The 21,141-nt window shown below is 44.7% G+C and overlaps 1 protein-coding gene across 1 annotated transcript; it reads right to left on the minus strand.

Annotated features, from left to right (window-relative positions):
- Positions 1 to 390: 390 nt before the first annotated feature.
- On the minus strand, positions 391 to 4,839 carry LOC110507280 (extracellular calcium-sensing receptor-like). Its single transcript, XM_021587164.3, has 10 exons — positions 4,620 to 4,839; positions 4,183 to 4,425; positions 3,914 to 4,012; positions 3,430 to 3,745; positions 3,175 to 3,347; positions 2,789 to 3,019; positions 2,098 to 2,221; positions 1,810 to 2,003; positions 1,422 to 1,700; positions 391 to 1,308 (listed from the first exon to the last, which is right to left on the minus strand). The coding sequence occupies exons 1-10, from the start codon at positions 4,755 to 4,757 to the stop codon at positions 880 to 882; spliced, it is 2,226 nt and encodes a 741-aa protein (XP_021442839.3). The 5' UTR covers positions 4,758 to 4,839; the 3' UTR covers positions 391 to 879.
- Between the last annotated feature and the right edge of the window lie 16,302 nt (positions 4,840 to 21,141).

The raw sequence follows: 21,141 nt of genomic DNA on the forward strand, positions 1-21,141 counted from the left end.
GTCACATATACATCATTTTCAGACCCTTAACTCAGTACTTTGTTGAAGCACTTTTGGCAGTGATTACAGCCTTGAGTCTTCTTGGGTATAAAGAGGGAGTGATGGGGAGTGGAGAGGGTCCCACAGTGGGTAAGCAGACAGTGGAATGTGCCTGTTTTCATTTTTTTATACGATGAGGGACAGACACACTCATATGCACACACACACACACACACACACACACACAAACACACACACACACACACACACACACACACACACACACACACACACACACACACACACACACACACACACACACACTCACACTTACACACTGACTGGGTGACGAAGGAATCATGTGTAGGGGGTCTAAGTTCTGTCAGACAGACTCAATACTAACTCTTCCAGCATGAGTAGACACTAAGTCATCTTTATTGGATTGTTCATATAGACGTGTTTCATTCTGACACATTATAAGAACACATACTAATATTAACAAAGTGAAGTGAAGGAATAGCAGGAAAATAATGTTTCCAAACAGAATGGACATTCCCATGTTGAAATGAATATCAACGAGCCCTAAATCATGATGTGAGTATGTTTAAGTTAATATTCGGACATCATGTATTTCTTGGTAGTTTCTAATTGGACATCATGTGTTTCTTGGTTGTTTCTAATTGGACATGATTTCTTTCTTGGTGGTTTCTAATTGGACATCATGTGTTTCTTGGTGGTTTCTAATTGGACATCATGTGTTTCTTGGTGGTATCTAATTGGACATCATGTGTTTCTTGGTGGTTTCTAATTGGACATCATGTGTTTCTTGGTGGTTTCTAATTGGACATCATGTATTTCTTGGTGGTTTCTAATTGGACATCGTGTGTTTCTTGGTGGTTTCTATTTGGACATCATGTGTTTCTTGGTGTTTCTCTCTGGTCTCAGAAGGATGATGTAACACTTTGGAGCAAACAGACAGAACAGCAGCCCAAAGCTGGAGGCCAGGATGGCAAAGATCTCTACAGCTACTGTGTACTTCCCAGGAGAGCTGACGTAGGCAGGGATGAAGGAGATCCACACGGCACAGAAGATCAGCATGCTGAACGTGATGAACTTGGCCTCGTTGAAGTTGTCTGGGAGTTTCCTGGCCAGGAAGGCTAAAATGAGACAGAGGGAGGCCAGAAGGCCGATGTAGCCCAGCACCAGAGAGAAGCCGACCACAGAGCCCACTTCACACTCCAGGACGACCCTCGGGCCCCGACCCTCTCTGCCCCTCCTCTCAGCAGGTCGGGGTGGAGCTAAGGCCAGCCACAGCACACAGATCAGCACCTGTGTAAGGGAACGGAGGTGGATGGAAAACTAGGTATCTAGTAAACAAATAATATGGTCAATGAAGGAAACAACTAGATTCCCATAGAGTACAGTAAAAACTAGATGTTCACCTGGATGAGTGTGCAGAGTGAGATACCCATCCTCTGCTGGGTGGGGCTGAAGTATCTCATCAGGTTCTCTCCAGGCAGAGTGGCCCTGAAGGCCACCAGCACCACCACAGTCCTGCTGAGCAGACAGGAGATGCAGAACACAAAACTTATACCAAACAGGGTGTGTCTCAGCATGCACGTCCACGGCTTCGGCTGGCCAATGAAAACGAGAGCACACAGGAAGCAGAGCTTGAGCGACAGAAGGAGCAGGAAGCTGAGCTCAGAGTTGTTGGCCTTCACCTGGAACGAGACAGAGAAAGATAAATTAGACTGAGTGATGTCAGAAATCAAATTACACAATCTCATCTCTGTCCAGTACCTCTATAAATGATCATATGATTCAACTCACCAGGGCCGTGTGACGGTGGTAGAGGAAGGTGGCCAGGGCACCGGCTGTGAGTGTTGCCCCGGAAACTGAGATGACAGACAGGATGACGCCCATGGTGTCGCTGTAGGAGAGGAAGTCCACCAGCTGGGGGATGCAGGCCGTACGATCAGGGTTGGACCAGAACCGCTCTGGACACCTAATACACTCAACTGACCCTGATAGAGAAGGAAGAAGAATGAGGAGTCCAAATAAGGACCAACCAGGGTTGAGGAAAAATATGAATTGGAATCAGAACAGTTGATAGACTACCTGTTGTGTTGCTGATCTCTCCCTCAGCACAGGACAGACAGTCAAAGCAGCACACAGGCCTCCCCTTCTGTACCGCATGCCTGGTACCAGGGGGACAGTCAGCACTGCATACAGACACAAGGACCTACCAGATGGGGGAGAGGAAGTTATTATCATCATCATCGCTATTATCATCATTATTACACAGACAGGCAGGCTTGCTGGGCCCCTCTGGAGACTATGTCAGGAATATGACCATACAAACATCTCAAATCAAACATCTCAGTATCATGTTCCCCCTGAGTGGCTCAGCATTCTAAGGCACTGCATATCAGTGCAAGAGGCACCACTACAGTCCCTGGTTCAAATCCGAACAATTTCACATTTGGCCATGATTCAGAGCTTCTTCAGGGTTTGGCTGGGGTAGGCCGTCATTTTAAATGAGAATATGTTCTTAACTGACTTGCCTAGTTAAAAAAGATACCGTTCAGTGTCATGTTGACTTTCTGGCTGAGATACCATTCCCGTTATTTATTTGGTCTTCTTAATGTCTTTCTTTTTTTTCTGAATGTCTGCTTCAGGGTGAAAAACTCAATAAATCTCTCTCTATCACTCAAGCACACACACACACACACGCACACACACACACGCACACACACACACACACACACACACACACACACACACACACACCAAACTGAACAGTTCTCACCTCATCTCCGCTGCCCCCACCCCACACCACTTTATCCATGTCGATGTGAAACTGGTCGTCCGATCCCTCAGAGGACAGAAAATGTCCGACCTGGACAAACTCTGCCGTCCCCTCGGGGGTCACATGCCAGTTGATGATGTCATAAGAGGCAGGCGGATCACCATTAATGTCGAAGTGGAAAGATTCCCCCACAGGAGTACTGAAGTTCACTCCCCTCAGGTAATGAACAATCTCAAAGAGAAAAGGGCATTGGAACAGGATTAAGAGTTAGAACCAGTTGTGGCTTTTGTTCTTTAGTATTCAAACCTTACAAAGTGTTTTCACTGTATCCTGACTGGAAACATTAATGTTCTTAACTTGAAAACAGATCAACATGTTATCCTCACCTGGCTGGGCTGAAGGTTCCTGATATCAGGGCACTGTCCACCATTAAAGACTCCGTCCCCTGGTCGACAGGCCATCATATCCTGTATGGCGTAGGCGATGGCGTACACAGCCTTGTACACATTATAGCTGCCTCTCAGTTGAGACACATCAGCATACTGGCTCTCCCCCTCACCTAGGAAAGACACTTTATTTTACTGAGATAACAATGGGAATCAGGACAAAAAACAGAGATGTAGGTGTAAAGTCTCCCTCACGTATGACCTCTGACCCAGTACACTGTCGCCTGGATGACAGCGTCACACTGAGGTCTACCCCCAGAGAACACCCAAACATCTCCTCCCACAATTCCCTCAGGAAGGGGTCGGACTTCTGGTAATCCCCGTCTGGATGGAGGCGTGTTAGGAAAGGCCCCAGGCCGGGAATGTCAGCTTTCTTCAGGGCAAAACCGATTGTCCCGGCAAAAGAGGGCATGTTTGTCGGGGCGGCGATAGTAGAGTAGGTGACCCAGGCCTCTGAGGCAATCCACTGCTTATCTGTAATGTTCTGACGGACAACCTCTTCCATCAGGGCCTGGAGAATGAAATTGTTAAAGAGATCTAGATAGTCAAGATGAAATGCATGATTATCAATAAGGAAATGATTGTGTCTGTAAAGGGCATCAAGACATGGTAAGACACAAGGACACTGCTACAGCTGTGTTACAAATCATTAACAATACTCTGATTGGTAACTGCTCACCTCTGCATGACCCGTGAATCCTACAAATGCCACCACCACTCTGGCAGTAGATCCTCTGATGGTGTCCGCAATGTGCCTGATCTTTCTCTTAGACGGTAACTTGGGGATGACCATCAGTGAGAGAAAGGGAAGAGAGTCAGAGAATATCAGAGAGAGCGTTTATGTTAGACTGGAAGAGAGGGGGAAAGAGAGAAGTCAGTGTGAAAGAGAGAGAGAAAGATATAGCAAAAGAGAGAGTTTATTGTCTGATCATCAGAGTGAGGTCATACCTTGGGGAGGACCTCAGAGTAGGCGACACACACCCCAGATCCCTGGAGCTCTTGGAGAAGCAGCTGAACCCCAAACTTGCCATAGTCATCATCCTCTGACACCAGTCCCACCCACACCCAGCCCATCTGACGCAGCAGCTTGGCCATGCCCCGAGCCTGGAAGGCATCGCTGGGTACTGTACGGAAGAATGAGGGGTACCTCCAGGTGTCACTCAAACACGCACAGGTGGCAAAGTAACTCACCTGGGAGAGAACAAAGTGAGAGGGAGAGACAGAGAGTAAGTTCGACAGAGAGAGGGAGAGAGAGAGAGAGTCAAGGGAGAGCAGAGGGAGAAGGAAAGTAAAAGTTGGTCACAGAGAAATCTAGATAGAGATGGAAATGTAATGTGAGAAGAGTCATCATCTCATCCCAACCTGTAATCCAACCCCTGCCTCACCATGGGTAAATCAAACGGCCCGAGGGTCTGTGCCACCACGATGGAAGCTGAGGAGTGGGGATCCCCGATGATGACGGGAACCTCAGGGGTAGTGCCACACTCTGTGCCCACCACGGAGGCCTCCTTGCCGGTCACCATGGCTAGGGCTGCCCCCAGGGTGGTGCCATCTGACCGGCATGTGTCAGCAGCCAGGAACCCCAGGGTGAGGTTAGGCAGGAGGGCTGGGTCACGGTTAATCTCCTCCACAGCAAAGATCATAGTCTGGAGCCAGCGGTAAGCACGCTGTTTGAAACTGACAGACAGAAGAAAGGAAGAAACGGAGAGATATGAGGTAGCTGAATACACATTACCTTCAAGGGAAAACACAATGACAAAAAGCTGCTATCACACAAGCTGCGTACATTGTACAGGTAGAATTTCCCTTAATGCTCCTGAACTCCTGCTCTGGCAGAGGGGCTTCCACATGGATGGGGAACAGGCCCCCAATGACCACATCTCCTGCCTGATAAACACTGCCCGAGATGGGCTTAGCTATCAGCCGACAAGCCCCCTCTCCACCGCCATCCAGACCCCAGACAGACCCAGGGACATGGAGACAGTAGAGCAGCCACAGCCAACCACACAGGCTCATCACCTGGAGAGAGACAAGGCCGAAGACTGGGAGAGTTCCGTCACCTGTTGGAGAGAGACCAAACCAAGAACTTGCAGACAGAACACTCTGTAAACAGAATGATATTAACAAAAAGTGCCATCAGTGAAGATATACACCATAGACACCTGTAACCAGATGTGAAAAAACAGCGATTGACACACAAAATCTTGTTCTACCTCTGCCCTACTTGGCCACAGCAAGCCTTATCCTGGTGAGCCAGACATAGAGAGAGAGAGGATGAGTTTCTGTCAGTCTCGCATCTCCTGCAGAGTGTGAGAGTGAAAGAGGGAGAGGAAGAGGAGAGAAGGGGAGCTGCTGATATAGGGAGAAATTAGCCCCTGGCTAAAAAACAAGCACGCGGCCACAAGGGGGTGCTTGTAGGGAGGACGGGGCAGGAGGGGGTTAATTGGGGACTTGTTATTGGAGGATAACTTGGGGAGCAGGTAATTGGGGGTAATTGGAGAAAGCCTGTGAGGGTGATGTTATTGAAGGTAATGTGTAGCACAAGAGATACAGTTTCTGTTCTTCAACAACATCTGATGTCCCCATTCAGACAGATATTACATCATACTGTACTATAAATTATTTTATTAATTGTGGCTAAATGGATTAGAGAGTGAGAGAGTGTGAGAGAGAGACAGAGAGAGCGAGATAGAGACAGAGAGAGCATGAGAGACAGAGAGAGAGAGAGAGAAAGTTTGAGTTTTAAATAATCTTTATTGGGTCTGGGGGCCCACCACACAATAAATACTCATACAAAACCACAGTTACACATCAATTAAAAACACAATTCTAATTCCTCCTCCACAGTAACTAAACACAACAGCCTCGGAATACCCCATATACTCAAAAACAGATCAATATTGTTGACAAGTTTATAATAGGAAAACTCAACCCTTAGTCTCGCTGCCAACATTCCCTCGAGCATTCCCACCACATCCACAGACCCCTGTCCCCGAATACTGTTCTTTCGGGTCTTCCATATCGCTTATTTTGCTGCCCCTAACACAAAATTAAACAGCACAACTACATCCTTTTGACTGAACCTGTACTTTGGCCCAAATATATACAGTTGGGAATAGAAAACCTCTCCCAACGTTGAGAATCAATCAGTGATCAGTTCAATCATCCCGACCAACCTGGGACACAGTAAAAACAGATGTGCCAGAGATTCAGACTCAGCACAGAATGGACACCCCTCCCGAACAGTAGGGTCCAGGTGTACCAGATGCATGTTGGTGGCTATAGCTCCATGTATTATACTCCATTGGAGGTCAGCTGTCCTCTTATCAATAGGCAGTTTGTATAATGATCGCCAACAGCCTTTTGGAGAGGCACCTGGACCAAGCACACCCACCCACCTTGTCGATTTTACCCCTTCCAGGGAAGAGGCATGGGACACCTTTACGCATATTCTGTACATGGCCTTCTTTCCCACCTCCTTGAACTCCCCCAGCTCCGGGGTATCGAAGGAAAGCAGCATCCCCACATCCTCCTCGAATGCCCCCATCGCAGCACTAACAATCAGTGCAGGGAACACATAATCCAGACCCTCCTTCCACAGATCAGTCACATACTGCAGATTAAGCACTGGCAAGGAGTCGCAGACCTCAGCGACGACCTTCCTCAGTAGGCGAGATGATCGGATCACCGCTCTTTCTCCCAGCTCCTCCAACGATCTGCTCCTGCTCCGCATCAGATGACCCAGCTTGGTACACCCCACGCCTAACAGGCATGAACGTAGGCTGGCTGAGCCCAGAACACAGGACTGGATGGCAGTGTTGTGGAAAAGAGGGTCTTCAAAAAGTCACATCCCTGGTGGCGTGCAGGCCTTACGGGACTTGACAAGAACCCTCCAAGCCTGTATAACAGACTCATAAAATGGTGTCAGGCCAGTCAAATCACCCCCCTGCAGCTTTAAGAAGAAAATATGTTTGTCTAAGCCCAAACAGCCCACTCTCCTCATCAATATGTAGGCTGCTTCGACCCAGCTAGAACCGTCTCTGTACAACAATCTCTGGGCTGCTTGGAGCCGGAAAGCAATGATCCTAGAGGAAATGTCCACCAGGCCTTGCCCACCCTCGTGCAGTGGCAGATACAGGGCTGCAGCTTTGATCCAGTGTTGTCCAGACCAGAATAAATTGACAAGGGTCCTCTGAAGCTCTTGTATCAGACCCTTTGGTGGCTGTAAAATTATTAGTCTGTGCCACAGGGTAGAAGCAGCAAGATTATTAGCTACCAGGACCCGTCCCCTATAGGACAGCTGGGGCAACACCCATTTCCACCTTGACAGTCTGGCACACACTTTCTCCACTACACCCTCCCAGTTCATTTTCTGAAAGACATCGGAGCCTAGAAAAACTCCCAAAGTCTTCATTCCATCTCTGCCCCACTGAAGCCCCCCATGTAACCGTGGAGCGGACCCCGTTTGAAGCTGACCTGCCCACAGCGCTTCACTCTTTCCCCAATTGACTCTAGCTGAGGAGGCCCCCTCATACACCTTTAAAGCATTTGAGAGGACCTTAACATCTTCACCCCCTATAATAAAAACTTTCACATCATCTGCATACGCAGACAGTGCTATTGTGGGAACCTTCATTACACCTGGCACAGAGAAACCAGTAAGCTTCGCTCTTAAAAAACAAAGCATTGGTTCAATCGCCAGACTATATAACTGCCCTGAAATTGGGCATCCATGCCTGATGCCCCTTTGGACAGGGATAGGGCAACTCAAACCACCATCCACCTTCACCATACACGAGGCCCCAGCATACAGTAAATTCATCCAATACAAAAAAACATCCCCAAACCCAAAGGATTTCATTGTTTTAAACAAGTACTGGTGGTCCACACGATCAAAAGCCTTCTCCTGATCCAAAGAAAGTAAACCCACATTTACATCAGACAGTTTACAAATGTCTAAAACATCTCTTATCAGAAACAAGTTGTCAACAATAGAGCGATCAGGTACACAGTAGGACTGGTCCTTGTGGATCAACAATCCCAGATACTCTTTCAACCTGTTTGAGAGACATTTAGAAACAATTTTGTATTCTGCGCACAGCAAGGCAACAGATCTCCAATTTTTTATGAGAGCCAAAACCCCCTTTTTTGGCAACAGTGAAAGCACAGCACGTTGACAGGATACAGAAAGAGAACCCTCATGAAAAGATTCCCAACACCACTTCATAAAAATCTTCCCCAATAGACCCCCAAAAGTGCTTATAAAACTCAGATGGTAAACCATCGATGCCAGGGGCTCGGCCTGTTGAGAGCTGCATAACTGCTGTGGACAGCTCTTGCAGTGTAATGTCAGAGTCCAATGCGACTCTCTGCTCAGGTCCCAATTGAGGAAGACCGTGTAACAACTGTTCAGTACACAGAGAGTCACAATCCTCCGCCTTATAGAGGGCCGAGTAGAAATCCACGGCATGTTGACGCATTTCAATGTCATCCGTGGTCACCTTCCCATCAGGGAGACGAAGGCAGACCTGTTTACGTTGCAATGTCGACTGTCCTAGGTTTTTAAAAAAGCGCTAGGAGCATCCATATCCTTGAGGGAAGTGAAACGAGACCTAATCAAGGCACCCTTCACTCTTTCATGCAGAAACGACCTCAGTTCATGTCTCTTGTCTAGTAAGTTCATGACTAGTCCAGGGTCGTTCTGAGTGAGCAGCTTCAATTCAATAGATTTGATGTCCTGTTCAAGGGCCTTGATAGTCTCTTTAACTTCTTCGATATAGGGGGCGCTCTTTTAATTTTTGGATGAAAAACATTCCCGTTTTAAACAAGATATTTTGTCACGAAAAGATGCTCGACTATGCATATAATTGACAGCTTTGGAAAGAAAACACTCAGACGTTTCCAAAACTGCAAAGATATTGTCTGTGAGTGCCACAGAACTGATGTTACAGGCGAAACCCAGATAAAAATCCAATCAGGAAGTGCCGCATTTTTTGAAACCGCCTCATTCCAATGACTCCTTATATGGCTGTGAAAAAGCTAGGAGTCAGCTTACGTTTTCCACGTTTTCCCCAAGGTGTCTACAGCATTGTGACGTATTTGTAGGCATATCATTGGAAGATTGACCATAAGAGACTACATCTACAAGGTGGTCGCTTGGTGTCCTCCGTTGCAATTATTGCGTAATCTCCAGCTGCAGTATTTTTCCGTTTGCTTCTGATGAGAAGCCAACTGCCACCACTGATAGATTATCGAATAGATATGTGAAAAACTCCTTGAGGGTTGATTGTAAACAACGTTTGCCATGTTTCTGTCGATATTATGGAGCTAATTTGGAAAAAAGTTTGGCGTTGTAAGTGACTGCATTTTCCGGTATTTTTCTTAGCCAAACGTGATGAACAAAACGGAGCTCTTTTGTCTACACAAATAATATTTTTGGAAAAAATGAACATTTGCTATCTAACTAAGAGTCTCGTCATTGAAAACATCCGAAGTTCTTCAAAGGTAAATTATTTTATTTGAATGCTTTTCTTGTTTTTGTGAAAATGTTGCCTGCTGAATGCTAGGCTTAATGCTATGCTAGGCTATCAATACTCTTACACAAATGCTTGTGTAGCTTTGGTTGAAAAGCATATTTTGAAAATCTGAGATGACAGTGTTGTTAACAAAAGGCTAAACTTGTGTTTCAATATATTTATTTCATTTCATTTGCGATTTTCATGAATAGGAAACGTTGCGTTATGGTAATGAGCTTGAGGCTATGATTACGCTCCCGGATACGGGATTGCTCGTCGCTAGAGGTTAACTTCAATTTGAGACAGAGCAGTATACTGTTGACAAAATACTTGTATGTGGGCCTTCCCAACCTCCCACCATTGTCTCAAGGACTCAAAATTCCCTTTTATAACCCCTCATTTTTCCCAAAACAACAAAAACCTGCCACAAAACATGACATCATGTAACAATTTAACATTAAAATACCAGTAAGGTGATGACCTTCGTGGACAGGACAAGTGAATATCAACAGTAACAATATGATGATCAGAGAAACCAACAGGAGTAATGGCACACTTTCCAACCCTACTACAGTATTGCTCAAATACATACAACCTGTCTAACCTTGCTGCACTGACATGACCTTCATTCATTTTTAGCCATGTGTACTGCCTAACTCTTGCATTCCTTACTCTCCACACATCAGAAAGCTCAAACTCAGTTAATAGGCCAGACAGGCAAGTGGCTGACCACAGGTGAGGTTCTTCAGCGGTGCAATCAACAGTCAAATCCACTGTACAGTTCCAGTCACCCCCTAAAACCATACACCCCTCTTGATCACACTGTCTTAAGGTTCATTTACTTGATCAAATATAGCAATACGCTCTGTACCCTCAATAGGAGCATAAACATAAAAAATAAAAAAAACATAACATCCACCTTGACCAATAAAACCCGACCCTTGACCTGCCCCTCCCACCACATACCCCAGTCAACCTCATTTTCCTCATCACTATGTGTCTCCTGTAGGAAAACTACATTAAGCCTTTTCTGTTTTATTACTTCTAATACCCAAGCCCTCTTATTCCTGTCCTTTCCCCCATTAATATTGAGAGAACCTACCCTTAGTACCTCCATATAAAAAAGAGAAAAGAAAGCAGAAGAAACCACAGAGAAACCAAAGAGAAAAAAGACACCCTATGAGGCATGATCATCATCATTATTTAAATATTCTCTTAATTAACCTGACCACGTTTCCCACCACCTTTTGTTGCTGCAACAGCAGTAATACATTTCCTCAAGCGAAACTGCTTCTTCTCACTCAATTGGTCTAACCCCACCGTCTTCTGTAATATCACAGCTGACCTCACAAATTTATCAACATCAAAATAATCTGCCAATTTGACAGATTTCCCAAAAGTCTGATCCAGAAACTAATATACCTCCTCTAGATCATAAATTGAGTCCTCACCAGCAGCTATCATGTCAAAAGAGATATCCATATCCTTCTCCTGATCCTCAGCTGAGGCCACAGACACCTGACTCCCCACATCCCTTTCAACACTCCCCACTTGCACCTCATCACTTGTACCAGGCATCTCCTCCACTACCTGGGAGCCTAGCTCCACATGAAAACCCTCCTGTACCTCATTACTCATAGTGGGCATCTCCTCCACTCCCTGGGAGCCTAGCTCCACATGAACCCCCTCCTTTACCCCAGCACTCGTACTGGGCACCTCCTCCACTACCTGGGAGCCTAGCTCCACATGAACCCCCTCCTTTACCCCAGCACTCGTACTGGGCACCTCCTCCACTACCTGGGAGCCTAGCTCCACATGAACCCCCTCCTTTACCCCAGCACTCGTACTGGGCACCTGCTCACCAGTCTGAGGAACTGGCTCTTCAGATACATCCTTACCTTCTACAACAATACTTTCCTGCAGCATAACATTTCCCTCTAATACAAGTTGCCATGCTCAACCATCCTATCAACAAGACACTCTTCTTTAAGAAGTACACCATGCTCAACCATACGATCAACAAGACACTCTTCTTTAAGAAGTACACCATGCTCAACCATCCGATCAACAAGACTCTCTTCTTTAAGAAGTACACCATGCTCAACCATCCGATCAACAAGACACTCTTCTTTAAGAAGTACGCCATGCTCAACCATCCGATCAACAAGACACTCTTCTTTAAGAAGTACACCATGCTCAACCATCCGATCAACAAGACTCTCTTCTTTAAGAAGTACACCATGCTCAACCATCCGATCAACAAGACACTCTTCTTTAAGAAGTACACCATGCTCAACCATCCGATCAACAAGACACTCTTCTTTAAGAAATACCACCACCGCTTTATTCATCCGGGATGCATAAGCAACATTCTCATATCCTACCTTCTCTCCTACGGCGACTAGAAACTCCTCCACCGTGACAGTAGCTTCACTAACACACCTAAAGCCATGCCGAAGTGACAGGGACGGCATCCCCATTCGGGCTGCCATCCCCGCCAAAATCAGGGTCATTACCATACGAAAAACAAAATACTTAATTCTACCACAACAAAAATAATAACCTTGATCATGCACAGAAGAAAACCAAAAGAATGCCAAGAAATAGAAAACCAAAAGAAAGTTGTGAATAACTAAATCTCCACAACATGTGCACTCCTTCACTCAAACAATTCCCGGCATGCACCAACCACTCGCAGCATGCAGAGAGAGAGAGAGAGAGAGAGAGGAAGAGAGGAAGAGAGAGAGAGAGAGAGCGAGAGAGAGAGAGCGAGAGAGAGAGAGAGAGAGAGAGAGAGAGAGAGAGAGAGAGAGAGAGAGAGAGAGAGGAAGAGAGGAAGAGAGAGAGAGAGAGAGAGAGAGAGAGAGAGACAGAGAGAGAGAGAGAGAGAGAGAGAGAGAGAGAGAGAGAGAGAGAGAGAGAGAGAAGAAGAAGAAAAATACATGACATTACTTTATAAGAACGGAATGCTAACATAATTCTGCCAGGCTTGATATAGCTTCAACTAGCACTGACATGTCAAGTGAGGAGAGTCAAACAGTCTACCCCAACCAAATGGAGAGGCCTTAGAAGCTGCCTCCTGCTGTTCAGAGGTAATTCAAATATAGTACCCTGTGTATGTAAAGAATGTTAAGGCAAGAAAATATTACAAAATGAAGCTCCTTATGGAAAATCAAGAGACACTTTTTGCTGACTATTACAGAAATGGGAACATCAGCAACCTTATCTTCCACACAAACCATCCCCTGGCATGGCATAGTGCTATATTAGCACACTACCCCTTTGTTAAGAGAGGGAGGGGGGGGTAGCGAGGGGTAGAAACTCAGGATACTTGACAACGAGGACTCTGAGTCAGCTAATATAAACCTCTGTAAGTCCGGAACAGTAATGGTACAGGGTAACCCCAAACATTTTCAGCTGGACTTTCACAGCAAGGAAAAACTCCCTTGATAAAGATACCCCAAGCTGGTCAGACCAGACCTCTTCATTATACAGTGGGGAAAAAAAGTATTTAGTCAGCCACCAATTGTGCTAGTTCTCCCACTTAAAAAGAAGCGAGGCCTGTAATTTTCATCATAGGTACACTTCAACTATGACAGACAAAATGAGAAAAAAATACAGAAAATCACATTGTAGGATTTTTTATGAATTTATTTGCAAATGATGGTGGAAAATAAGCACAGATTACTACTCCCTCATTGAAATGAAGGATAAATTCCCCCAGCTGGAGGTAAGGCAGGTGGAGCTGGAACAGCAGGTGATTACACTCCAGTCAGCACAGACCCAGACAACAGTCCAGCACAACAACACCCCCTTAACCAGAGGTGGAGAGAGACATATCTGCACTCTGGACAGTGGTGAGACAACTTCAACAGGAGAAAGAGCAGGAGCAGGAGCAGAACAGAGAACTAGAGGAGAGGATCAGACTGCTGGAGTAGAGGTTGAGGGGGATGGTGTGTGACAGAGAACAACCCACTAGAGAGGTGGCCACCCCCACAGAGAAGCCAGCAGAACAGCCCACCTCAGCACCCGACAAAAGTCTCGACACCACAGCAGAACAGTCCACACCAGACCCTGACCATAGAGTCGACATCACAGCAGAATAGACTAAAGAAAAACCCCAAGCCCAGCGGCTCTCACCCCCTCTGAGCACCCCCCCTGTCAGCCACCCTGATAGCCCTTCTGACAACCCCCCCACACCCACTGAGGACAAACACAAGACACAGATTGTTCTCCTTATGGACTCAAATTGGAAATATATAGAAGAAAAAAACTTTTTCCCAAACACAGTGTGTCTAAACTCTGGTGTCCAAACACCCAGCGCGCCCTAGACCTTCTGTCTGAGGACCAGCTAGGTTCACCCATCCACATAATAATACACACAGGCACAAACGATCTGAGAGCACAGCAGGAAAGGGTGGCCACTGCACTGAAGGGAGTGATTGAAAAGGCTTCTTCTACTTTCCCCAACGCACAAGTGGTTATCTCCACCCTGCTACCACGAAAAGACTTCCACCCTGCCTCAATACAGCGGGTAAACGCAAGTATTTCCCGTGACTGTGCCTCAAAATCAAATGTTTTCCTGGCTCACCACTCCACCCTGGACTTGAACAGCCTCTATGACCAGGTCCACCTCTACAAGGCAGCAGTGCCCGCCTTTGCCCAGACTCTAGAGGACATCGCTCTCAAACGTTTCCCCAACACTTCACACAGGAGCAACAGATCAATAGACACCCCACCCAGACCAGCGAGACACCCTCCAAGACCTGCAGGACCCCCCCTGGACCTCCACATAGAGGACCCACGCCAAGAGGACTTACATCCAGACCACAGCACCCCCAGACACATCCACAACCCCACCCCAACCAATCAACACCCCCTCACGTCAACCATGCCCACACCCCATTTAGGCCCCCTCAGATCAGACCTATGCCACTCCTGCCCACCCCATGCACCCCCCCGCCCGCAAAGAGGGCCTCAACATGGAAGTCACACATATGCCCAGGGAGTGACCGGGCAAGCAGGCCCAACCCCCACTCTTACACTCACTCAAGCCAATGGCATGTACCAGATGCTCAGCAGGCTCTGCTCACACTTACTGGCCTGAGGCCAAACCACGACCAACAACATTGGACACTTTATGGAACAAAAGGCCTTCACTATATCATCCTGGAATATCCAAGGCCTGAGGTCATCTGCCTTTGGCCTAAAGCGCAGGAACCTGGACTTCACCAAAGAAATCGGTAATACAGACATTGTCATCCTGCAAGAAACCTGGTATAGAGGAGACGGACCCACTGGTTGCCCTCTAGGTTACAGAGAGCTGGTAGTCCCATAACACCAAACTACCAGGTGTGAAACAGGGAAGGGACTCAGGGGTTATGCTAATTTGGTATAGAGCAGGCCTAACTAACTCCATTAAATTAATCAAAAAGAGGAACATTTTACATTTGGCTGGAAATTCAAAAGGAAATGATCTTAACAGAGAAAAATGTCCTCCTGTATGCTACCTATATCCCCCCACTAGAATCCCCATACTTTAAAGAAGACAGCTTCTCCATCCTGAAGGGGGAAATCAATCATTTCCAGGCCCAGGGACATGTAGTCTGTGGTGACCTAAATGCCAGAACCGGACAAGAACCTGTCACCCTCAGCACACAGGGGGACAAACACCTGCCTGCAGGTGACAGCATTCCCTCCCATATATGCCCCCCTAGGCACAACTATGACAACATAACCAATAAAAACAGGTCACAACTCCTGCAGCTCTGTCGCACGCTGGGTATGTACATAATCAATGGTAGGCTTTGAGGGGACTCCTATGGTAGGTACACCTATAGCTCATCTCTTGGCAGTAGTACTGTAGACAACTTTATCACTGACCTCAAACCAGTGTTTCTCAGTGCGCTCACAGTCAGCCCACTGACACCCCTATCAGACCACAGCAAAATCACAGTCTACTTGAACAGAGCAATACTCAATCATGAGGCATCAAAGCCAAAGGAACTGAGTAACATTAAGAAATGCTATAGATGGAAGGAATGCAGTTTGGAAACCTACCAAAAAAACAATTCGGCAACAACAAATTCAATGTCTTGTCGTGTCTTTGGCTATGCCGGATTAATTGCTATGACAGGCTATTCTATAAAATACTTTCTCCATAATTAATATTACCTGATTGAGCTAATCAGGTAAATGTAATTAACTAGAGAGTCGGGCACCACAAAATAATATTTATAGAGCTGTTATCTTCCGAATAAACTCTTAAAGATTTAGCAATATTTTACATCAATAGCAGTCAACATTAATCGTCATCTTACTTCAGTCTCATATTCTGAAAGTTGTAAATTCTTGGTTATCTGCAAGAATCCTGGCTAACAAGTTGAATCAGCAATACAAAATTGGGTTTAATTATCTATTTACTAAATACCTAACTAATCACACAGAATAACATATACAAATAATTCATTATACCAGGATAATTCTTTACGTCATAGGAAACGTCCTTAGCGGGCGGAACAGATATGACAGCTTGTTACACAAAAGAAAAGGGGCAGGGTTTGAGTGAAAGAGCGGGAAGACTGAGGAACAAAGGGCGAAGCTGTGCTATCGTAAATACAGTATCTTATGCATTCTAAATTACCGCCCATTTGGAAAAAGGAAAATGCAATAAATATTTACTCTGAGCTGCGCTTCAGTAGGTTGGTGGTAGATGGAAGGCCGTGTTGCCAAACAGAGTCCTCTGTCATTTGAAGAATGTCTCTGGTGGTCACTTGAATAAGTTGTAGTAACGTCATTGTTTGGTAGATGGGATACTCTGTCTGTTCCTTCCTAACCTGCGTTTGCAGCTGCGGTCGCTAACTCAACAGCTAGGAGATATCACTTCAGTCGTGAATAAGAGTTCAAAGTTCATACCATTCGTAACCAAAGCTCATGCTGATATTGGCTTCGTTCTGTAGTTTTATCTGAACCATTCTGACATAGGATCGTCATCCTACCTCATCGGAACAGAAAGTTATGTTGTAGTCAAGAGCTTATATAGGAAGGAAGAGGAGGGTGTGTTTGAAGTTTTACAGCCTTTGTCTCTTCACGTGGGCGGGCCACTGAGTGAGCAGCCCTAACTTATGAAAACCCACATCTTACATTTTAGAAGCTAAAATCTCATTTCATCCCATCACAAATAATATAATATTCACACATTTAAATTGAACAACAATTCCATGTGAATCTGATAACTCTGATTTATAGACTTTCCACTGTAGAGTTTATGTCATCTTATCATTGATGAGAATGTTTCAGATGACAACCGAACTGACATCATATTCATTAAGTACCACTGCATATGTTCAACTGTTCGGATTACCAGAATATAGTTAATTTCCCCCCACATTCTGACGTTCCCAGAATCTCTATGTTAACCAAGGGGTTTTGCAAATGCAACCTTAGTAGGGTAGAGAGAGGAAAAAGGGGGGAAGAGGTATTTATGACAGTCATAAACCAACCCCCAGGCCAACGTCATGACACTCTTTTAGACAATTTCCTGGGTAAAACGTTCCACTGCAATAGTGAAGGTGTAAACTTGGCAATAGAAAATCTTAACAGTATATTTGAACTCTCAGCTTCCCTATCAAATCTAAAAATATCAAATAGAAAACCGAAGAAAATTAATAACAATGGCAAATGCTTTGATGAAGAATGCAAAAATCTAAGAAAGAAACTGAGAAACCTGTGCAACCAAAAACATAGAGACTCGGAAAACCTGAGTCTACGCCTTCACTATGGTGAATCACTAAAACAATACAGAAATACACTACGGAAAAATAAGGAACAGCACGTCAGAAATCAGCGCAATGTAATTGAAGAATTCATAGACTCTAACCACTTCTGGGAAAATTGGAAAACACTTAACAAACAACATCTCCAAAATGGAGATGTATGGGTAAACCACTTATCCAATCTTTTTGGCTCTATAACAAAGAATAAAGAGCAAAAACATATACATGACAAACTACAAATCTTAGAATCAACTATTAAAGACTACTAGAGCCCACTGGATTCTCCAATTACCTTGAATGAGTTACAGGAAGAAAATAAAAACCCTCCAACCAAAAAAGGCCTGTGGTATTGATGGTATCCTCAATTCCAATTGGCTATACTAAAACTCTTCAACATCATCCTTAGCTCTGGCATCTTCCCCAATATTTGGAATCATGGACTGATCACCCCAATCCACAAAAGTGGAGACAAATTTGAGCCCAATAACTACCGTGGAATATGTGTCAACAGTAACCTTGGGAAAATCCTCTGCATTATCCTTAACAGCAGACTCGTACATTTCCTCAATGAAAACAATGTACTGAGCAAATGTCAAATTGGCTTTTTACCAAATTACCATACAACAGACCATGTATTAACCCTACACACCATGTTTGATAACCAAACAAACCAAAACAAAGGCAAAGTCTTCTCATGCTTTGTTTATTTCAAAAAAGCCTTCGACTCAATTTGGCATCAGGGTCTGCGAAACAAATTGATGGAAAGTGGTGTCGGGGGTAAAACATACAACATTATAAAATCCATGTACACAAACAACAAGTGTGCGGTTAAAATTGGCAAAAAACACACACATTTCTTCACACAGGGTCATGGGGTGAGACAGGGATGCAGCTTAAGCCCCACCATCTTCAACATATATATCAACGAATTGGCGCGGGCACTAGAAAAGTCTGCAGCACGCAGCCTCACCCTACTAGAATTTGAAGTCAAATGTCTACTGTTTGCTGATTCTGTCACCAACCAAGGAGGGCCTACAGCAGCACCTAGATCTTCTGCACATATTCTGTCAGACATGGGCCCTGACAGTAAATCTCAGTAAGACCAAAATAATGGTGTTCCAAAAAAGGTCAAGTCACCAGGACCACAAATACAAATTCCATCTAGACACTGTTGCCCTAGAGCACACAAAAAACTATACATACCTTGGCCTAAACATCAGCGCTCCACAAAGCTGTGAACGATCTGAGAGACAAGGCAAGAAGAGAATTCTATGCCATCAAAAGAAACATAAATTTCAACATACCAATTAGGATCTGGCTAAAAAATATTTGAATCAGTCATAGAGCCCATTGCCCTTTATGGTTGTGAGGTCTGGGGTCCACTCGCCAACCAAGACTTCACAAAATGGGACAAACACCAAATTGAGATTCTGCATGCAGAATTCTGCAAAAAATATCCTCTGTGTACAACGTAGAACACCAAATAATGCATGCAGAGCAGAATTAGGCCGATACCTACTAATTATCAAAATCCAGAAAAGAGCCGTTAAATTCTACAACCACCTAAAAGGAAGCGATTCCCAAACCTTCCATAACAAAGCCATCACCTACAGAGAGATGAACCTGGAGATGAGTCCCCTAAGCAAGCTGGTCCTGGGGCTCTGTTCACAAACACAAACACACCCCACAGAGCCCCAGGACAACAGTACAATTAGACCCAACCAAATCATGAGAAAACAAAAAGATAATTACTTGACACATTGGAAAGAATTAACAAAAAACCAGACCAAACTTGAATACTATTTGGCCTTAAACAGAGAGTACACAGTGGCAGAATACCTGACCACTGTGACTGACCCAAACTTAAGGAAAGCTTTGACTATGTACAGACTCAGTGAGCACAGCCTTGTTATTGAGAAAGGCCGCCGTTGGCCGGCATGGCTCTCAAGAGAAGACAGGCTATGTGCTCACTGCCCACAAAATGAGGTGGAAACTGAGCTGCACTTCCTAACCTCCTGCCCAATGTATGACCATATTAGAGAGACATATTTCCCTCAGATAACACAGATCCAGAAGGAATTCGAAAACAAATCAAATTTTGATAAACTCCCATATCTACTGGGTGAAATTCCACAGTGTGCCATCACAGCAGCAAGATTTGTGACCTGTTGCCACAAGAAAAGGGCAACCAGTGAAGAACAAACACCATTGTTAATACAACCCATATTTATGATTATTTATTTTCTCTTGTGTACTTTAACTATTTGTACATTGTTACAATACTGTATATATACATATATATATATATATATATATATATATATATATATATATATATATATATATATATAATATGATATTTGTAATATCTTTATTGTTTTGAAACTTCTGTATGTGTAATTTTTACTGTTCATTCTTATTGTTTATTTCACTTTTGTATATTATCTACCTCGTATATTATCTACCTTATCTCAGCTCACTGGTCACCATAGCAGCACCCACTCATAGCACGCGCTCCAGCAGGTATATTTCACTGGTCACCCCCAAAGCCAATTCCTCCTTCGGCCACCTTTCCTCCCTTTTCTCTGCTGCCAATGACTGGAACGAACTGCAAAAATCACTGAAGCTGGAGACTCATATCTCCCTCACTAGCTTTAAGCACCAGCTGTCAGAACAGCTCACATATCACTGCACCTGTACATAGCTCATCTGTAAATAGCCCATCCAACTACCTCATCCCCATATTGTTATTTATTTTATTTATTTTGCTCCTTTGCACCCCAGTATCTCTACTTGCTCACGCATCTTCTGCACATCTATCACTCCAATATTTAATTGCAATATTGTAATTATTTCGCCACTACTGCCTATTTATTGCCTTACCTCCCTTATCCTACCTCATTTGCACACATTGTATATATACTTTTTATATTGTATTACTGACTGTATGTTTGTTTATTCCGTGTGTAACTCTGTGTTGTTGTTTGTATCGCACCGCTTTTATTTATTTTGACCAGGTCGCATTTGTGAATGAGAACTTGTTCTCAACTAGCCTAACTGGTCTAATAAAGTTTTCGGGATGTCACATGGTCTCATGGTCTGACAAACACCACTCTAGCTCTGCCACCTTTCACCGCAGATGTGTGACACTGGCAGATGTGATGGACACACATCCAAATGCCACTCCAGCATTGCAACTGTAGATCGCTTGGGATGTTTTGTTGAAGACATTGCAAAGAAAGGAATCAATATTCATAGAAAAAAATGCACAGCACTCCTAAATGCAGTTACAGGGCCTGCAGTGCATGAGGAACCAAAAAAGGACATTGGGAATGTGTCTTACTCATTGATTACTGATGAAAGTACTGATGTCACGACTAAGAAGCAGCTGGGTGTTCTGGTAAAACAACACAGCAATAAACCCTTTCAAATCATAAGCACATTTGGAGGAATAATAATCATTCCAGCTGCTGATTCACTGACCTTTGCCAATGCCTTGTTCAGGTTTCTTGATGACAACAAACTGCATCGGTCTAGCCACAGATGGCTGCAACACAATGTGCAGCAAAAACAGCTCCGTCCTGACAAAACTTCAAGAACACAATCCGTATTAGGTC

This window comes from Oncorhynchus mykiss, chromosome 27 (assembly GCF_057628025.1).
Source record: "Oncorhynchus mykiss isolate SJ-2025 chromosome 27, ASM5762802v1, whole genome shotgun sequence".
NCBI classification, from domain to species: Eukaryota; Metazoa; Chordata; class Actinopteri; order Salmoniformes; family Salmonidae; genus Oncorhynchus; species Oncorhynchus mykiss.

What these genes read in the sequence shown, in the direction of transcription:
- LOC110507280 (XM_021587164.3), bottom strand. Translation starts at nt 4,757, where the DNA reads ATGGTGACCGGCAAGGAGGCCTCCGTGGTGGGCACAGAGTGTGGCACT. An exon ending in AGAGATCAGCAACACAACAG is followed by an intron (nt 2,004 to 2,097) that starts GTAGTCTATCAA and finishes CTTCTCTATCAG; the next exon opens with GGTCAGTTGAGTGTATTAGG. An exon ending in ACCACCGTCACACGGCCCTG is followed by an intron (nt 1,701 to 1,809) that starts GTGAGTTGAATC and finishes GTCTCGTTCCAG; the next exon opens with GTGAAGGCCAACAACTCTGA.